The sequence below is a fragment of the Prosopis cineraria genome, unplaced genomic scaffold (assembly GCF_029017545.1).
Source record: "Prosopis cineraria cultivar Desert tree isolate PC_DT_omini unplaced genomic scaffold, ASM2901754v1 PC340, whole genome shotgun sequence".
Classification (NCBI taxonomy): domain Eukaryota; kingdom Viridiplantae; phylum Streptophyta; class Magnoliopsida; order Fabales; family Fabaceae; genus Prosopis; species Prosopis cineraria.
The window spans coordinates 14,533-30,166 of NW_026555667.1; the positions used below are offsets into that span (position 1 = coordinate 14,533).

Here is a 15,634-nt window from a genome sequence, read left to right on the forward strand (position 1 = left end):
AGGAGTTTCATGAGAGGAAATGAAGATGAAGAGACAAGGAAAATGAACACCCACGTCATAATATTTATAATACTTCCCCTTGGATGTCAATTGTATAAAAGTGTGCCTCATTAAAAATTTCGACTAGGAAAAACCCTGCAGGACAAAAACCCGGTAAAAGAAAAGAGTGCATTTTTCATTTATACGCTATCCAATACTGCCTCGTTAAAAACCTTACTAAGAAAATCTAATGAGACAAAACCTTGATTAAGACAAAAAGAATGCAGCGTGTATTTACTCCTTTTGATGAAACATCACTTTTAAATTATTATACTTCAAGATAATATACTAATTTATCAAATGCAATTGTTGTCAATATTTTTCCAAATAGATCTTACTCTTGGTCAAACCATATGAAATGCATTGTCATATCTTGAGGATATAATACTTTTCTCATATTATCATATCTCTTTTTCAATATCTATTAGTTCATCAAGAACATAAATTTTGCTAAAAAAAATTGTATCATGTACAATATTAGCCAAATGTATAAATATTAATAAATATGATATTTCAGAACCAATCAATTTAGTATAGCCTCGCAAGCAAAATAAACATAATAAAATGATTTTACAACCATTGGTTATTAAATACTCAATCCACAAGTTGAACGTAAACTAGATATCAAAATTTTATTATTAAATTTTTTTGATCAAAACCTATTTTTAATACATATATGCAAAGACAATATACATACATACATACATATGCTTGAGTAATAATAATTCATACAAGTTTAACAACTTACACGTGTATATATGTTGAATAAATTTATCGAGCATGTTTCATGCTTCTGGCATTTTAACTCCTTTAAAGATCATCATGTAAAATGCTATAATAATATTCAATAGATGCTTCATATTTCAATTTCATATACTGACATGCTAATAATATATACAAAAATTCACTACAAGATAATATACTTAATTATCATTAGACTTTTGTGAAAATCTTTATTTTCACATAAATGTTCATTTATCCCATAATAACGTTACATTTCAAATATTTGGATTGCATGTCCGTGATTTTCACATATTAGAAATTAATATAATTATACTCATATTGCGTCCTTTCCTTTGCTTTTTTTTTGGTTTGGCCAATTATCTTTTGTCCGCTTTTCATGACAGATTTGTATATAAGATTCTTAGTTAATCACATGATATTATCATCAAAATTATTGTCAACAACTCTATCTTTTCAGTTTCATTTTTTCAACTGACATAACTTATTGAGATCTCTCTTTATTACTTTCAGGTACGTGAATCTCTTTTAAGATTTTACAATTAATTATGTCATGACCCTCTTATGGAGTGTTTGCCTCCTTGATATAATCATCTTAATTATATACTCCTCTTTTATCAAGATTTTGTATTAGGAATCAATTAATCTCTCATACTTCAGGCATGATTTATTATTATTTATTCTAATTAGAGCATTTTTAGCTGAAATATGAAATTTAGTAATTCTCATACAAGTCAATGACTGTATTTGGCAAATTCTTTTACAATATCAATATTTTAAAAATGCAACATTTGATAAATTCATGTTTCATATCTTTTATGTATGAGGATCTAAGTAAGACGTAATAACAATGCATTTCATATATATTTTTTTCAACTATTCATTTTCTTCCCATAATGTTAGGAAAACTTTGTCAAACGATGATAACCAGCTAATCATGCTGTCTAAGTCTCCTAAATCCATTTTTTTCTTTAGAAACATTTTTTTGTTTCATTCAAAGACAAACAAGAAGGAGGAGGTAAAAATTTTGTTCTCATAAATATTAATCTAGCTATTTGTAAAGGAGGCTTTAATGAATGATTTTACTATATCACATTTTAAATTATTTTTCAAAGTCTAAAGTATAAATTCACTAGCATTCCCAATTAAAATTGTCTAGATCACATAGTTTGAAAATTGTATGCTTTTATATAATGATTTATGTATATAATTTTGCAAACTTCATGTTGCAAAAATATTTTATAGATGCACTATTAAATTTATTGAATATTTATACTATTCACATGCTATCTAATGGACTCATATATTTGAATTTGTTATATTTTTAAAAAATGATAGATCCATACTCAATCATAATTAGTGAACACATCATATTTTTTTTTGAGAAAAAGCAGTACATATAAAACATTAAAGTATATAACATGTTTTCTATTCATGAAGAATCTTCAAGTTTTTTAATGATATTAGTGCATGTCCTCTATAACCATTTACATTATATATGTATTGGAATGATCAAACAAATTATGTTAACAATATATAGTGGATCAATAAACTTCTAGTTTATTGTAACAAAAAATCTAATATGAACCTTTCATTTCATTTTTGATAACATGTAATTGATTTATAATATCAATTTGCATCTAGGACCTATTAAATCTTGAGAGCAAATATATGAGCGGTATTCAATCACATATTAACTCACATTTGTGCTCTTACAATCTCTCCCTTGAATGGAAGTTACATAAACATAATTTTTTTATTGTTGCATTTCTAAGATATAATAAACCAATAGTCTACATTTCATTAAAAAATCCAAATGCTTCTCAACTCACACAAAACTATGGGTTTCAATTTTGATTGAGCTATTTATCCAAATCCTTCACTAATCAATCTCTTACATTGATATATTGATCAATTTTTCATCACTTATCATTTTCCAACTACAAAATGAAAGACATTCATTTTAGTTGTGTAAGAACTAATTTCTTCAAAATTGACATATTTCAACATAAATTAATTTATAAATTATAATATATTCAATATAATAAACTATAAATATAAATACAAGTTTACACATATTGCAATTATTTTTGATATTTTCTTTAAAATTACATCAAGATTAAATCAATATCAAATATTTATAATAATTACTCAAGAAATTAATTGCGATAAATTTAAACAATAATAACAATTAAACACCATTTAGATTTTAAACATAGTCTTCTAAACTTAAACATCATATATCCTTTTTAAGTTTAAATATCATATAACCTTTTGGGTTTTGTCATTATTTTTCCTTTCTCTCACAAAAATTTTTCCGTGCATTGTCTTAGATCACAACATGTGGCTTTCATCATTTTATAATTACCTTTTATATTCATTAATTTCTCATTGCCCTTTTGGCTTCATAACCAATTTGGACATTTCACATTTACTTTCAATGAATTGCCCATACATATTTGTCTATATGGCTTCTAACCATATTATAACATTCACTTATAATTTTTATTTCAAAGCCTATAAAAATATTATTTTTCAACAATTATGGCAAAACAATATCTTTTCAATAGTCGAGACAAAATATTATTAGCTTTTTAATTTTTATAATACCATGTTATCATAATCATTATCTTCCATTGAGATTTGTCTATGCTTTCAATAGCATATAATCAATTTCATTAAATATTAGTCTTCAAGACTATAACAATTTAAATTTATACAACTCTTTCATATTCTTTGTTGCTTGAATAATTAGCCTTTAGGACTATAATATTTTAACCATCAGATCATCAAAATACCATGAATTTTTTTTTTAATCATACCATCTATTCAAACCATAAAATGATCTTTTATAAGAAAATCATTATTAAAAATTGATGTAGATCTTTAGTCTTCAGGACTATGGTAATTTGTAACAACATATTATAATATTTAGTCCAATTTTTATTTCAATTAGTAAGGAAAAGTATTATTATCTCAACAACACAACAATGGCAATCCACCTTTTTCACTTCCAATATATATGATTAATCATTATTAACTTTCAATAGTCAATTTGCACACTATATATATGGTTATTACCTTGCTTGTAAGCAAGTTAAATTTGTTGATTTTTCATATTTGTTAATATTATATCAATTTCATCAAATATTGATCTTCAAACCTATAATAAAAATAATTTTTAAATCCATCAAAGCTTCTCATAATATGAAATATTTAAACTACTAGCCTTTTGATTTACATATTATTTATAGCCATCAAATAGCTAAATTGCCAATAAACCCAAAATGATCTTCTTCAAAATCAAAATCCATATGACTCCTGGTCATCTAATCATATGATAAAAGATATTAAGAATAATAATAATTTAATATTCTTTTTCAAGAACAATCAATTTATATCAAACTAACAGAATCATATCATTCATCAGAATGAATCTTAAAATCAATTATAAAACAAGACTATAGAAAATAAAATTTTGATACCCTAATATGATGAATATGAATCTCCAACCATCCATATACCTTATTTGAAATTGCAAGGTTATTAATTCCTCTAGACAAATTGGAAAGCTCCACCACACCATTTGGAACAAACTATCTCCATATGATGAACAATGATCAACAAGAAATTTCTAGGACAATATGTTAGACTCATCTAGTAGAGATTTGTGCTAATAACATGATATGAATAAAATATAGAGAGAATAGAAATGAGAAGATGAGGAGGAGGAGGAGGAGAAAGCATAGAGGCAATAGAAATAAGGATAACCTCTCTTGTATTCCCTTCCATATTTACAATACAAATGACATGCCCTATTTATAAGCATGGACTTATATTAAGGGTTACACAAACGATAATGGCAAATAAAGCATAATTAACACTCATGATGGTGAGAGTTTCATAGAAAGATGAAGAGACAAGGGAGATGGACATTCACATGATTCTTAATATTCATAATATCATGTAATTTATTCTACTAGATCCAATCATACGGTCTAACTAATGTTGGAGATGCACACAATTATAATGCAACAACTCTATGATCCATAAAGCTATCATCGTTACAACTCAGAACTTCCTCAAATCAGATAAACGACAGAGAACTACAGCAGACAAACTTCAAAAGACACCAAGACGGTACTTGTACAGTTATAACCAACAAACCAAAGATCAAGAGTCCTTATCTTTTTCTCCCAAAGCAGAGGACTTGAACCAAGGGACCCATACCGAAGTTTTCTTCTGATACAGCCTAAACGCTTCTGCTCTGTTAGCTTGCTTAACCATGCGGTCTTCAACAAGCGTAGTCACATAAGCCAAACACATGGTATTTACTAATGCCCCAACAAAGGCCCATCCTTGTCCCAGGTTCCAAGCAAAAAAACCTAGTCCCCACCACCATAGCTGCTCTCCAAAGTAATTCGGATGCCGGGAGTAATACCACAGACCACTGTCAAGCACAGGGACCACAGGTTTACCTAGCCCCTTCAGCTTGTCGTTGCTACTCACAAAGTCATAGAGCTGTGTATCAGCAAAGTAAGCTATGACAATGCCACATACACAGGCAACAATGGCTACCAAGTCCCAGATGCTCAGAGGCTGCTTCATCGTATGAACAACATAGAATGGAAGGGATAATGCAATTATAAAAACCTGCAAATGAGGAAGACACCAAGGAGAAAACACCCATTTAAATGATATAACGCTTGAAGCAAACAGCTATGAAGTATTGCTGTTTCACATAGGGTTTGGTGTCTAATTCATATCTGACCCTACGAAATACAACACAAATCTTCAGATTGTCTTTGAACTTGAAGATCATAATTTTTTTTTTTTTGTCCCGTATCTACTAGCGAGAAATCAAACAAATAAGTATGAAGCATTAATACAAGTCCTCCTCCTTCTCCTCCTTTTTTTGCGTCTCATGCTTAACAGATCATTTAAGAAAATTAATACATATTGAATACTCATATCAGATACGATGATGTGCTTAAAAAAATACATTTTAGCATGTTGTCTCGTATCTATGTTTGCAGTACAGGTGTTTTTTTTATCATAACAGGCAATTTATCAAACAGGTTAAGGGAGTTCTTTACTTCCCACTTGGCTTAACAACCAGAGGTGGAAAAGAAAGAAACCATGAAACGCTAACCTGCTGAGGGACGTAGACGGCGAAGAAAGAAGCCCACCACCAATGCTTTCCATACTGATGGCTCAAATTGGTGAAGCGCCAATCCTCTCTGGCACCCCATTGCCACTTTTCTCGCCTGAAGTAGTTATGGCTGAGCCTAATACTCCAAACCCAAGTCAACAAGATCGCGATCCTCGACCTCCACCAATTATATTCAGCCAAAGGATGAGTCGCGTAGTAATGAACAAGCATCACCGGTATCACTGTCCAATACGGGTCAATCATCTGTAACAATCACTGAAAACACGAGTCAATTTCCACACAGCCCATAAATAAAGCCAAAAACCTAATCCAAAGAAAACGCGTTACGCACCCAGTGGCTCGATTGGAGTAGGCCGATGATCCAGAAGAGGACATTGACGTTGAAGAAGAAGAGTACATTGGCCAATAACAGAGGATGATGATAGCACCAAGCCCAGAGAATGGGGACAGAATCGATGCGAATTGCATATTCATAGTTCTTAAGGAATGAAAGATAGAAAAGAATCGAGGGAAGAGGAACTAAGAATGCTATGAGAGCATTCTTAAGATTGCTATGACCAGCACTACCTACCATGGCGTCTTCACCTCACCGTGTCTTGCCCAGTGGCTTTGGATCATACGCTAAGGTAAAAATTTGAACTTTATAGATCTCGAAGAGAGAAAAAGCTTAACCAGCAATCATATATGCCAACAATAATCATTAGCATGGATCACTTTCTGCTTGCGGTTCCCACAAAAGAAGCCACGGCCATTTACATAGTGATAAAAGAGGATCCCTTTCCTTATGCCACACAATGATTAGGTGATTTTCCATGATCCCTCCTCAGTACTCTCCGTGGTCTTTGGACAAAAAATAAAAAGCTAGATTATCCCCTCCCATTATAATTATAATTATTATAATTATAATAAAATAATTATAATGTAATGTCTGAAAAGGCGAAAAAAAGTCATTCTTAGATGGATGCCCCTCAAGTTAAGTATTATCCATGGAGATCAAAAGTATTTCACTTCAAAATGGCAAAAACTAAGGGAGAATGACAAAATATCTTGAAATATACAAATAACAATTACTCCCTCCATCATCATGTGGAGTTAAATATTTAAAAATATAAGTCATTTTTAATTTTTTAAAAATAATTATTATTTTTTTAAAATGCCTTTATTAAAAGAATCACTTTATATTTATTATAAGATGTTTAATAAGAGTAAATATATAAATATACGATTAATTTAAAAGTAGGTAATTACTTTATTAAAGGATAAAATTCAGTTAAAAATACATTATATTTTTAAATGGAAGGAGTAAGTATCATGAAAAAATAATTTTAGTTGGACTATAAACTAATATGAAATAGAAAATAACTATCTTATTTTTGCAAATTTATCTATCAAATAATATTGATAATTTAATTATCTTTTACTGGTTTTAGTTATGAGCGACTTGCATAGAGTATGAGACTGCGGACACTACTCCAATGGAAGGCCCTTTGCCTTTTGATGAAAGCCACCTATTATCAAGCCCTCCAATTTATTTCTTCCTATGTGGTTTATAAGCCTTTGAAATTTGAGAGGGGGAAGCAATGAGATTCCTGGGCGCAATCAGCGCAGAGATAAGAAAGCAGAAACAGAGACACCCACGCCTGCTAGCAACAAGTGGAGGGACCAAGTGTCATCAAACAATTAATGTTGAACTTTTGAAGATTCTATACTATGAAGCAACATTAATGCGTGCTTAAACATAATGTTCCTATTCCTCTTTTTATTTTCCAGCATGCGTGGATCAGCATGCTTGGAATACCTTTTTCTGCGTTTGGCACGCCCAGTATTGCTCCTCCCAAACATCTATTATTCTACCATCATTCTGTCTAAAACATCGCGCCCCACGTACATATTTTAACCGGAATTGGACTGTGCATCGTAAAAAGCTTGGCCCTGCTTCCACTATCAAGACAAAATGCGATGGTATTATTCTTAAAGGTCTTGGAATTTGCTGGGTGGAAGGACTTAAACAAGTGGCTAAAGCTATTAAGAGTTAATGCCGCCACTCATCCATTGAGGAATTAGTTTGGAGACTTTAGGAGCTCAAGACTGAAATAAAATCTCGATCATGTTCTCCAAAAAGTTAATGAATGTGCTAATTGACTTGTAAAATATTTGCGTGTTCTATTAATCATTTTTTTCTTCAATTGAAATCAAACATATCCATGTGGATGTTTGGATATTTATAAGAAAATCTTCCTTTAAATTTATAATTGATTTAACATATATGATGAGTGCTTGAATATATTTAAGAAAATATAGTTTTGAATTTATAATTAATTTTTGACATATAACATAAGTGTTTGGATATATTTTCATAAAATTATAGTTTTATTTGATTTTCAATTTTGCTTTTAAATTCTATTTTTTTAATTATGTTTAAAATCAATCTTATCAATCAATTTTCTACCAAAAAAATCTTATTAATCATTTTCACAATTAAATTATATCACATAATATAACCAATTATATTTAAAATTGATCATATCAATTTTTCTTAGGCAAACAAAAAAATTCATATCAATTTTTCAAGGGATATCCAAACATACCCTTTTCTTTTCCATGAACATACTTTTTTATGGGGGAAAAAATCAAATTTGGTCAATTAGGAAAGGGTGAAAGCAGGCTAAGTTCATATTAGAGGTTTACAGGTTGGCCTACTTTAGATTAGGCCAAGCTTATTTACTAAAGGCTTAAGCATTTGATTGGGCCTATTTAGATAAATAGGCCATGTTTAATTTTGCAAGGCCTGGTGTATAAAGTCAATAATTCAAGCCAAGCATGATGAGCCAGCTTGAACCCGCCTAACAAAAGTTAAAGCTGGACTTAATTATATAGGTTTTTTAAGGAGATATGATACTTTAAAATAAGCTTAAATTGAGCTCGACCCTTAGAATTTTCAACTTTATGTGTATATAGAGAAGGTAATTTTGGCCAAGCTCAATGTGCCAGCCTGAATCCAGTTAAAAAAAGTTAGGGTCAAACCTGATTATATGAGCTTTTTTAAGATGATAAGATACTTTAAGCTCAATTCGAATAAGCTCAACCCAAATTGAGCCCGACTCACCTGACTCACTAGCTCTACTAGCTTATGAGCCTTATAAACCAGCCTATTTACACGTATATTATCATATACTCCTTTCGTTTAAAAATATAAAACATTTCTTGAAGGGTTTGATGTTAAAAAATATAAGGTATTTTTAGTATTTTAAGGTATAATCATTGTTTTTTTTAAAAAAAATGCTCCTAATGAATAAATCACTTTATATTTATTTTAGCGTGAAACACTTTATTAAATAAAGGTAAATATGAAAAGATAGTGTTAGTTGAAAAACAAGTAACTATTATATTGGAGATAAGATTCGATAAAAAAGCCTTATATTTTTTTAACAAAAAAAGTAATATATTAGATATATATATATATATATATAACGTAATATATAATATTTGATTTAGAAATTTGGATATAATTAACTTCACCTCCTTTCTTTAGCCCTTCTTGTTCTTTTTTTAGATCAAAACTTAAAAGCACTAGACGGTTCTCCCTTGCCTATGTTCTTTCTTATTATCTTTTGTATGATGAATTTATGATATACTTGTTTCACCATTTGATTTTTAATCAAAATGTTCGCTTTTCATTTCTACTTTCTTAAAAATTGGACTTAGCATGTATTATTTTAATTTGGTTACTATATTGTGGTTGATAAGTCTTCTTACTTATTATGTATTTTAGTTGGTAAATAATGTTGTACATATATAACTTTTTAATAATCCTACAGCTTATTTGAGACCTGGAAAGCTTATTATATAAGCCTTGAAATCTTAGAAGGCTTACTTTTAAGTGAGTTTTTAAGTAAACTTTTAAAGCAGGTTAAACTTTAGATAAAATCAAACATGAGTTGTAAAAAAAACCTCATATAAACTTCAAACTAAACTCAAGCTTTTAACCTATTACATAAACTTAAATCTATTAGGTTAAAGTCTAACTCCACCTAACTTATTTCCATACCTACTATTTGGAAGCAAGCTTGACTTTGATAATTAAACTGATGCTAGGCCTAAGGATGCTTTGAACTTAAATGCCATCATTCACATGAGTAAAAATGGTGAGACCGTTTGTTTAAAAAAAAAAGGTGAGACCATTAAATAGCAATTCAGCCCTTTATCAGAGTTATTAAAATGGACTGAACTGGCCGATCTAACTAGCTAAACTAGTTATAGGTTTGGTCCAATTACAATAAAAAATTGCTCATTCTACAAACTGGCCATGAACCAATCTTAAACCAATCAAAATTGGTAAAACTGGCAAGAAACCAGTTGAACCGAACATGTTACTTTTATTTTTTATTTGTAATACATATTTCTAAATTATAAGTTGTACATATTTATACCTAATAAGAATTATAAAATGAAAAAAATGCAAGAAATATGTACAAATTATGCATATATATATATATATATATTTTAAAGTTATAAATTATGAAAAATTATATATATTTTGGATGACAATGATGTAATATTGATAGATATTATCTTTTTTAATTATATATTATTATTTTTTGAAATTTAAATATTTATTTTTCTTACTATATATGATTATTTCTTTTACTTTAATTATGTAATCTTTAAAATATATCAATTTATTTATCATCAGTTGAATTATGGTTCAAATCATAGTTTGACCATTAAATTGTGATTCAGTATCTCGCCTGATTCAATAGTCGATCCGGTTTTCATAACATTGTCTTTTATTGATTAAAAGCAAAAATAGAAAGAAAAAAAAAAAGGCCCAAAGGCAAACTCTTTTGAGAACATTTGATTAAGTTAAGGCTATTATTATTATTAAAAAAAGTTAAGCCTATTATTTTCATGGATTATAAGTTAAATCCTTACAAACTAACCAGCATTTTGTTGATTACTACTACCCCTTTTATTATTATCTCAATTTATTTTTTGAAAGAAAAAAGAAGAAGAAGAAGAAGAACAAAATGAAAGAGATGCTTGGGCTTATTTATCACCAAGAATAATGAGTGTTCTGGATGGAAGCAATGAGAGTTGAGAGAGAGCATGACATCATTTTCGTAGGAGACTAAAATCAAGCTAAAATAGTTTTTTCTATAATTTTCCGATGATTCGTACTGCATTACGCATAGCTATGTATTATTGTTTATAATATAAATGTAAAAGCGATTTAGGAACTGAGCTTTGTATATTTAAATTGCTTTTATCCCATCAAATTAATGCAAGTATATTTTAATGTGTTAATAATAGGAAAAATTACTTTATGGTCTCTTGTAACGATTTCAATTATTAAAAGGTATCATAAAGTATATAAAATACTCTTAAATTTTAAATCTTATATAATTATAACTTGACAAAGAAAAATAATAACTTGAATATAATTTAATATCAAATAATCATTTTTTGTTAAATTGTTATTTTCTTTTGTTAAGTTGTAATTGTATATAATTTGAGACTTGGCAGCAATTTGTATGTTTTTTAAGACTTTAAGATAATTGAAATTCTTGTGTAAAACTTCTCAATAATTTTTCTCTAATGATATTAATAATAAGAGTTTGTTATAAATAAATAATTTATAAAGAATTTTCACATCTTGATTTAATCAGAAATAAATAATTGAAGTATATGCAAATGATGGCAAAAAGTAAGTTGAAATGAAGGATGATTTCATTGAAGCTTATAACTTGATTTTAAGAAACAACTATGCAAACCACTCTTTTTAGGATGTCATCGCTGAAGGTGGAGAATTACTTCACAAAAAATGGTCTCTTCTTTTTATTTTTACATTTGGAGGGGCGTATGGATGTCCAAATATTTTAGCTAATTTTTTCATGTTTTAGATTTTTTTTTTTTGAGACTTTTAATCATTCTTCACCTTATTGTAGTAAGGTGGTGGATGCCTTTTTTTTTTTTGGCTAGAAAAAGAGACAATGTTATTAATTACAGAGAAAACAATTACACACATAAAGCAAAAAAAAAAAGTTTAAAAAAAACTTACAAATACAACCTAACACGCCAAAGCAAACCAGAAGAAAAACACAATATTCAGTTCAACAAAAATAAAAAAAAAATATCCGCGCAAATCAAATATCCAACTAAAAAAATGAAAATAAAATGATAATCATCAACCAATGCCTTTCTTTACAAAAGAATCATCTCTCCTAGCAAAATTAGAAGTATTTCAATTGTGATTTCTTGCTTTATATACTTGTATTTATCACACTTTTATGTACTTAATTTTTATGTCTTGATTATTAAGATTGTATAATTTCACTTCATTTGTTAATACTTTTCTAAGTGATGTTAAGTGTACAGCTAAGGGGGAAACAATGGATACTAGAGATGCATCACTTCTTTAGTAAAGTCTCTAGTTACTTAATATGTTTTAGAACTAGTAATTGGCTCAACTCGCCAACCCATAAAAAAAAAATGCGGGTTGGGTTAAAAAAATATATTCATTTTTATGCGAGGCGGTTTAGCACACCTTTCATCGCTTGAACCCATAGTAGGCTAACCCATAGGTTGGCTTGCTTATTTTTAAAAGAAGATAGAAATCGCATGATTGTTCTCTTAATTGTCAAACCCTTGTCATTATTTAAATTATTAAAATAATTCAAATTACGTGCTACTATCGTTATTACTTGTCACATTTAATTAATTAAAATAGCTATAAATCCATGATTAGTCAAATGCATTAGTGTAGCATGCACCTAACTAAAAACTTTTTCACAATTTGATTTAAGTAAATATTTTTAAGTAAGCACAAGCAATATAGCCATTGAATTTTTCTAAATGTTACATGGAATTCAAACTCTTTATTGTTGTGTTGTCATTTGAAATGGTACCATCCATAATGGTATATGAATTATTTTTAGAGTCATTTAAAATAATCTATGTATTAACCTTCAAATTCTCTTCAACAGCTTTTGAATTATGAGTTACTAGGTTGTTAAATTGTTGACAAATTTTAACTTTATTTTTCCTTTTATTGTCATTGTTATTACATTTTACTTCAATAAACTCAAAATTTTTCAGCTAGCCAAAAAAAATAAAAAGAGGTTGCCTGCTAACTTTTACTCAAATTAATGTCAAATTTAATTTTACTTTATAGACTTCTACATGTTAATTATATTTTCATGTTTAATTGTGTGATACTAATAATTAATGATAAATTAAACTTCTAACATTATGATGAGTTTATAATTTTAAAATTAAAAAATGTATAAAAATACTTTTAATGAACCTGTTGTGGGTTGGTGGATGATAAAAATACAAACCGCACAAGATGTGAGTTATATTAACCCGCAACTTGTTGCAAGCTAGCCCGTAAGTCATTGGTTGACCCATATTACTAGCTCTAATATATTTGAATATTTATTATTGTCATCATTAAGAGTTATACTATTAGACTACATTTATCACTTGCATGTAGCTTTTGTTTAACTTGGGCATTTTGGCAGTAGCCTCTTATGTTTATGGAGTGAGTTAAACCATGCAAATATGTGTTTATGTCTAAAGATAGTTATTATGATTTATGATATATTATGCATGAATGGGTTTAATGCATGTGGAAAGTCTTTGATAATGATTGGTTTGAGGGCAACTCTTAGTTGTGGGATTTTGAATGTAATGCATGTATTGGTACCAAATGTTGCTTTGTGTGAGCATTTGAACCACATTAATTGAAGTTCAAGTTGAAAGTAGGTATCTTAAAAGTTAAAATTTATTGATGTTATAATTGTGCTGATTGGGTGTGCGTCACGGTGGATCATCAAGTTGCTTGCGATGGATGTGTTGTCCTAGACTGGTTAGGGCGAGTACCTCTGTGCCATAAGTCACGATGAACAAACTTTTGGCCATAATGAATGTGTTGTTAGGGTTGGGTTGGCGCAACATGCAATAGGTCGTGGCGGATGTGCTAGTTTTGCTAGAATGTTTTGTTTTGTCCATGTTTGAATTAGTTTTAAATGTTCAACTAATTTCCATGTTTCCATAAACTTTTATACCCTAATTTTAAGTATATATATATTCATTAATCTTTTTCAAATAATGTTTAATTCATTGTTTCTAATACTTTCAAGTCCATTGAGAATTAACCTTAGCCAAGGTTGCTCCTTACTTTTAATGTTTGGTTTAATTAAATAAGCTTAAGATTGGTTGATGACGGAGGTCATTGCACCTTTCAACAATTTTCAAAACTAAAGGCATGCCCATATCTGCTTGAACATTGCAGCATTTCACTTCTTCCTACTCCAAATTACACAAAATCATCTTAACAAACTTACTTTTAAACCACCAATTCCCATACATGGACTATATAGAGGTTTCCTCTATTTCACTTTAAACATAAACTTCACCTTTTGACAAATTATGCTTTCATGCCCAATAACTCCAAGAGTTATATCAAAAATTTTGTAATTGCTCAAACTTCACATTACACCAAATCTTTGAACAATCAAGTCTAGAAACCTAAACCCCTACAACCAAAACCTTCGTCAAATCTACCAACACTCTTGCTTGAAGATGATTTCGATGCAACTTTCCCTCGGCTAGTGGTTCCTTCATAACTTCCCCAATCATTTTACAAATTTACATAGCGATCTCCCATTCAAAAAGCCTCAAACGGAGTGTTTTGGATTTGAACCCAAAATGGACACTTATCAAATGACCACTTCTCAATAACCCTCCATTCTGACCATTTCTAAACATTAAGCAAGCTTCCAAGAATGACCAAGGTCTACCATGCAAAACATGATCATAGTCCTTCATATTCTCAAAATGAAAGGCATGGATATTATCCTCATGGTCAACAATATCTAATTCCTCGGATAAACCTCATCATTTTTGAATCATATTTATAACCGTAAATCAATTAAGCTCTTTATATGTAATAATCTTGCCAATCAAAGTGCCACCTCTAAAAGCCCTACCATCAGTACCACTATTCTTTAATTCCACTATTGGCATCCCTCCTGGAGCCTTCTCCATGCTCGAATCGTCTTTTATCATCAAGAAACAAGAAGACAACGGCACAATCAAGAACCAAGGCAAACCTCACACTAAACCCTCACATAGTTCCTATGCATAGAGAAGCAGATAAAGAACCCACTCTTTCTTCTAACCTCTGCCATGTTGGTAGCAGAGGGATCACTCTTTATCGTCGTCGGTGTCACCATTGACCATGATTGCACCATAGTTTCAAACTATTGACGAAGAAACTGTTGTAACTTCCTCCCACAAAATGGAGAGAGAAAACATGCTTCTACAAAACGGAGGGGAGAAAAGTGTCTACATAGAGATGAATTAATGACACAGGTGGTGGATGATGAAATATTGATTAGATATACTTGGATTAGTTATTAATACAAGTTTCCATGTTTATTCAAAAAAAAAAAAAGAATATACAAATGAAGAGTGCAAATGCAAGAAATAAAAAATAACCATGAAGTAAATATGTTCGAAAAAAGGAACAAGATAAGTATATTAAGTGAATTAAGTTATAATGTTATTGACGTGAAGAAATTTATTCCTTTTTCTTAAGTATACTTAGCTCTTGGTACCTCCTACCAATTTTCCCAAGTTTTTTCCTGTATAGAAATTTAATTATTTAATAATTATATT

General features: G+C 29.5%; 1 protein-coding gene across 1 annotated transcript; it reads right to left on the bottom strand.

Annotated features, from left to right (window-relative positions):
- Positions 1-4,541: 4,541 nt before the first annotated feature.
- LOC129296491 (uncharacterized protein C594.04c-like) lies at positions 4,542-6,743 on the bottom strand. The gene is made up of 3 exons (XM_054935088.1): positions 6,285-6,743; positions 5,933-6,196; positions 4,542-5,433 (listed from the first exon to the last, which is right to left on the bottom strand). Exons 1-3 carry the CDS (start codon positions 6,525-6,527, stop codon positions 4,954-4,956), a joined length of 987 nt encoding a protein of 328 aa, XP_054791063.1. The 5' UTR covers positions 6,528-6,743; the 3' UTR covers positions 4,542-4,953.
- Positions 6,744-15,634: the final 8,891 nt, after the last annotated feature.

Excerpts from the sequence above, each read along its gene's own strand:
- LOC129296491 (XM_054935088.1), bottom strand. The coding sequence starts at position 6,527 with ATGGTAGGTAGTGCTGGTCATAGCAATCTTAAGAATGCTCTCATAGCA. Across the intron at positions 6,197-6,284 it reads TACTCCAATCGAGCCACTGG|ATGATTGACCCGTATTGGAC; the intron begins GTGCGTAACGCG and ends TGATTGTTACAG. Across the intron at positions 5,434-5,932 it reads CCGTCTACGTCCCTCAGCAG|GTTTTTATAATTGCATTATC; the intron begins GTTAGCGTTTCA and ends CCTCATTTGCAG.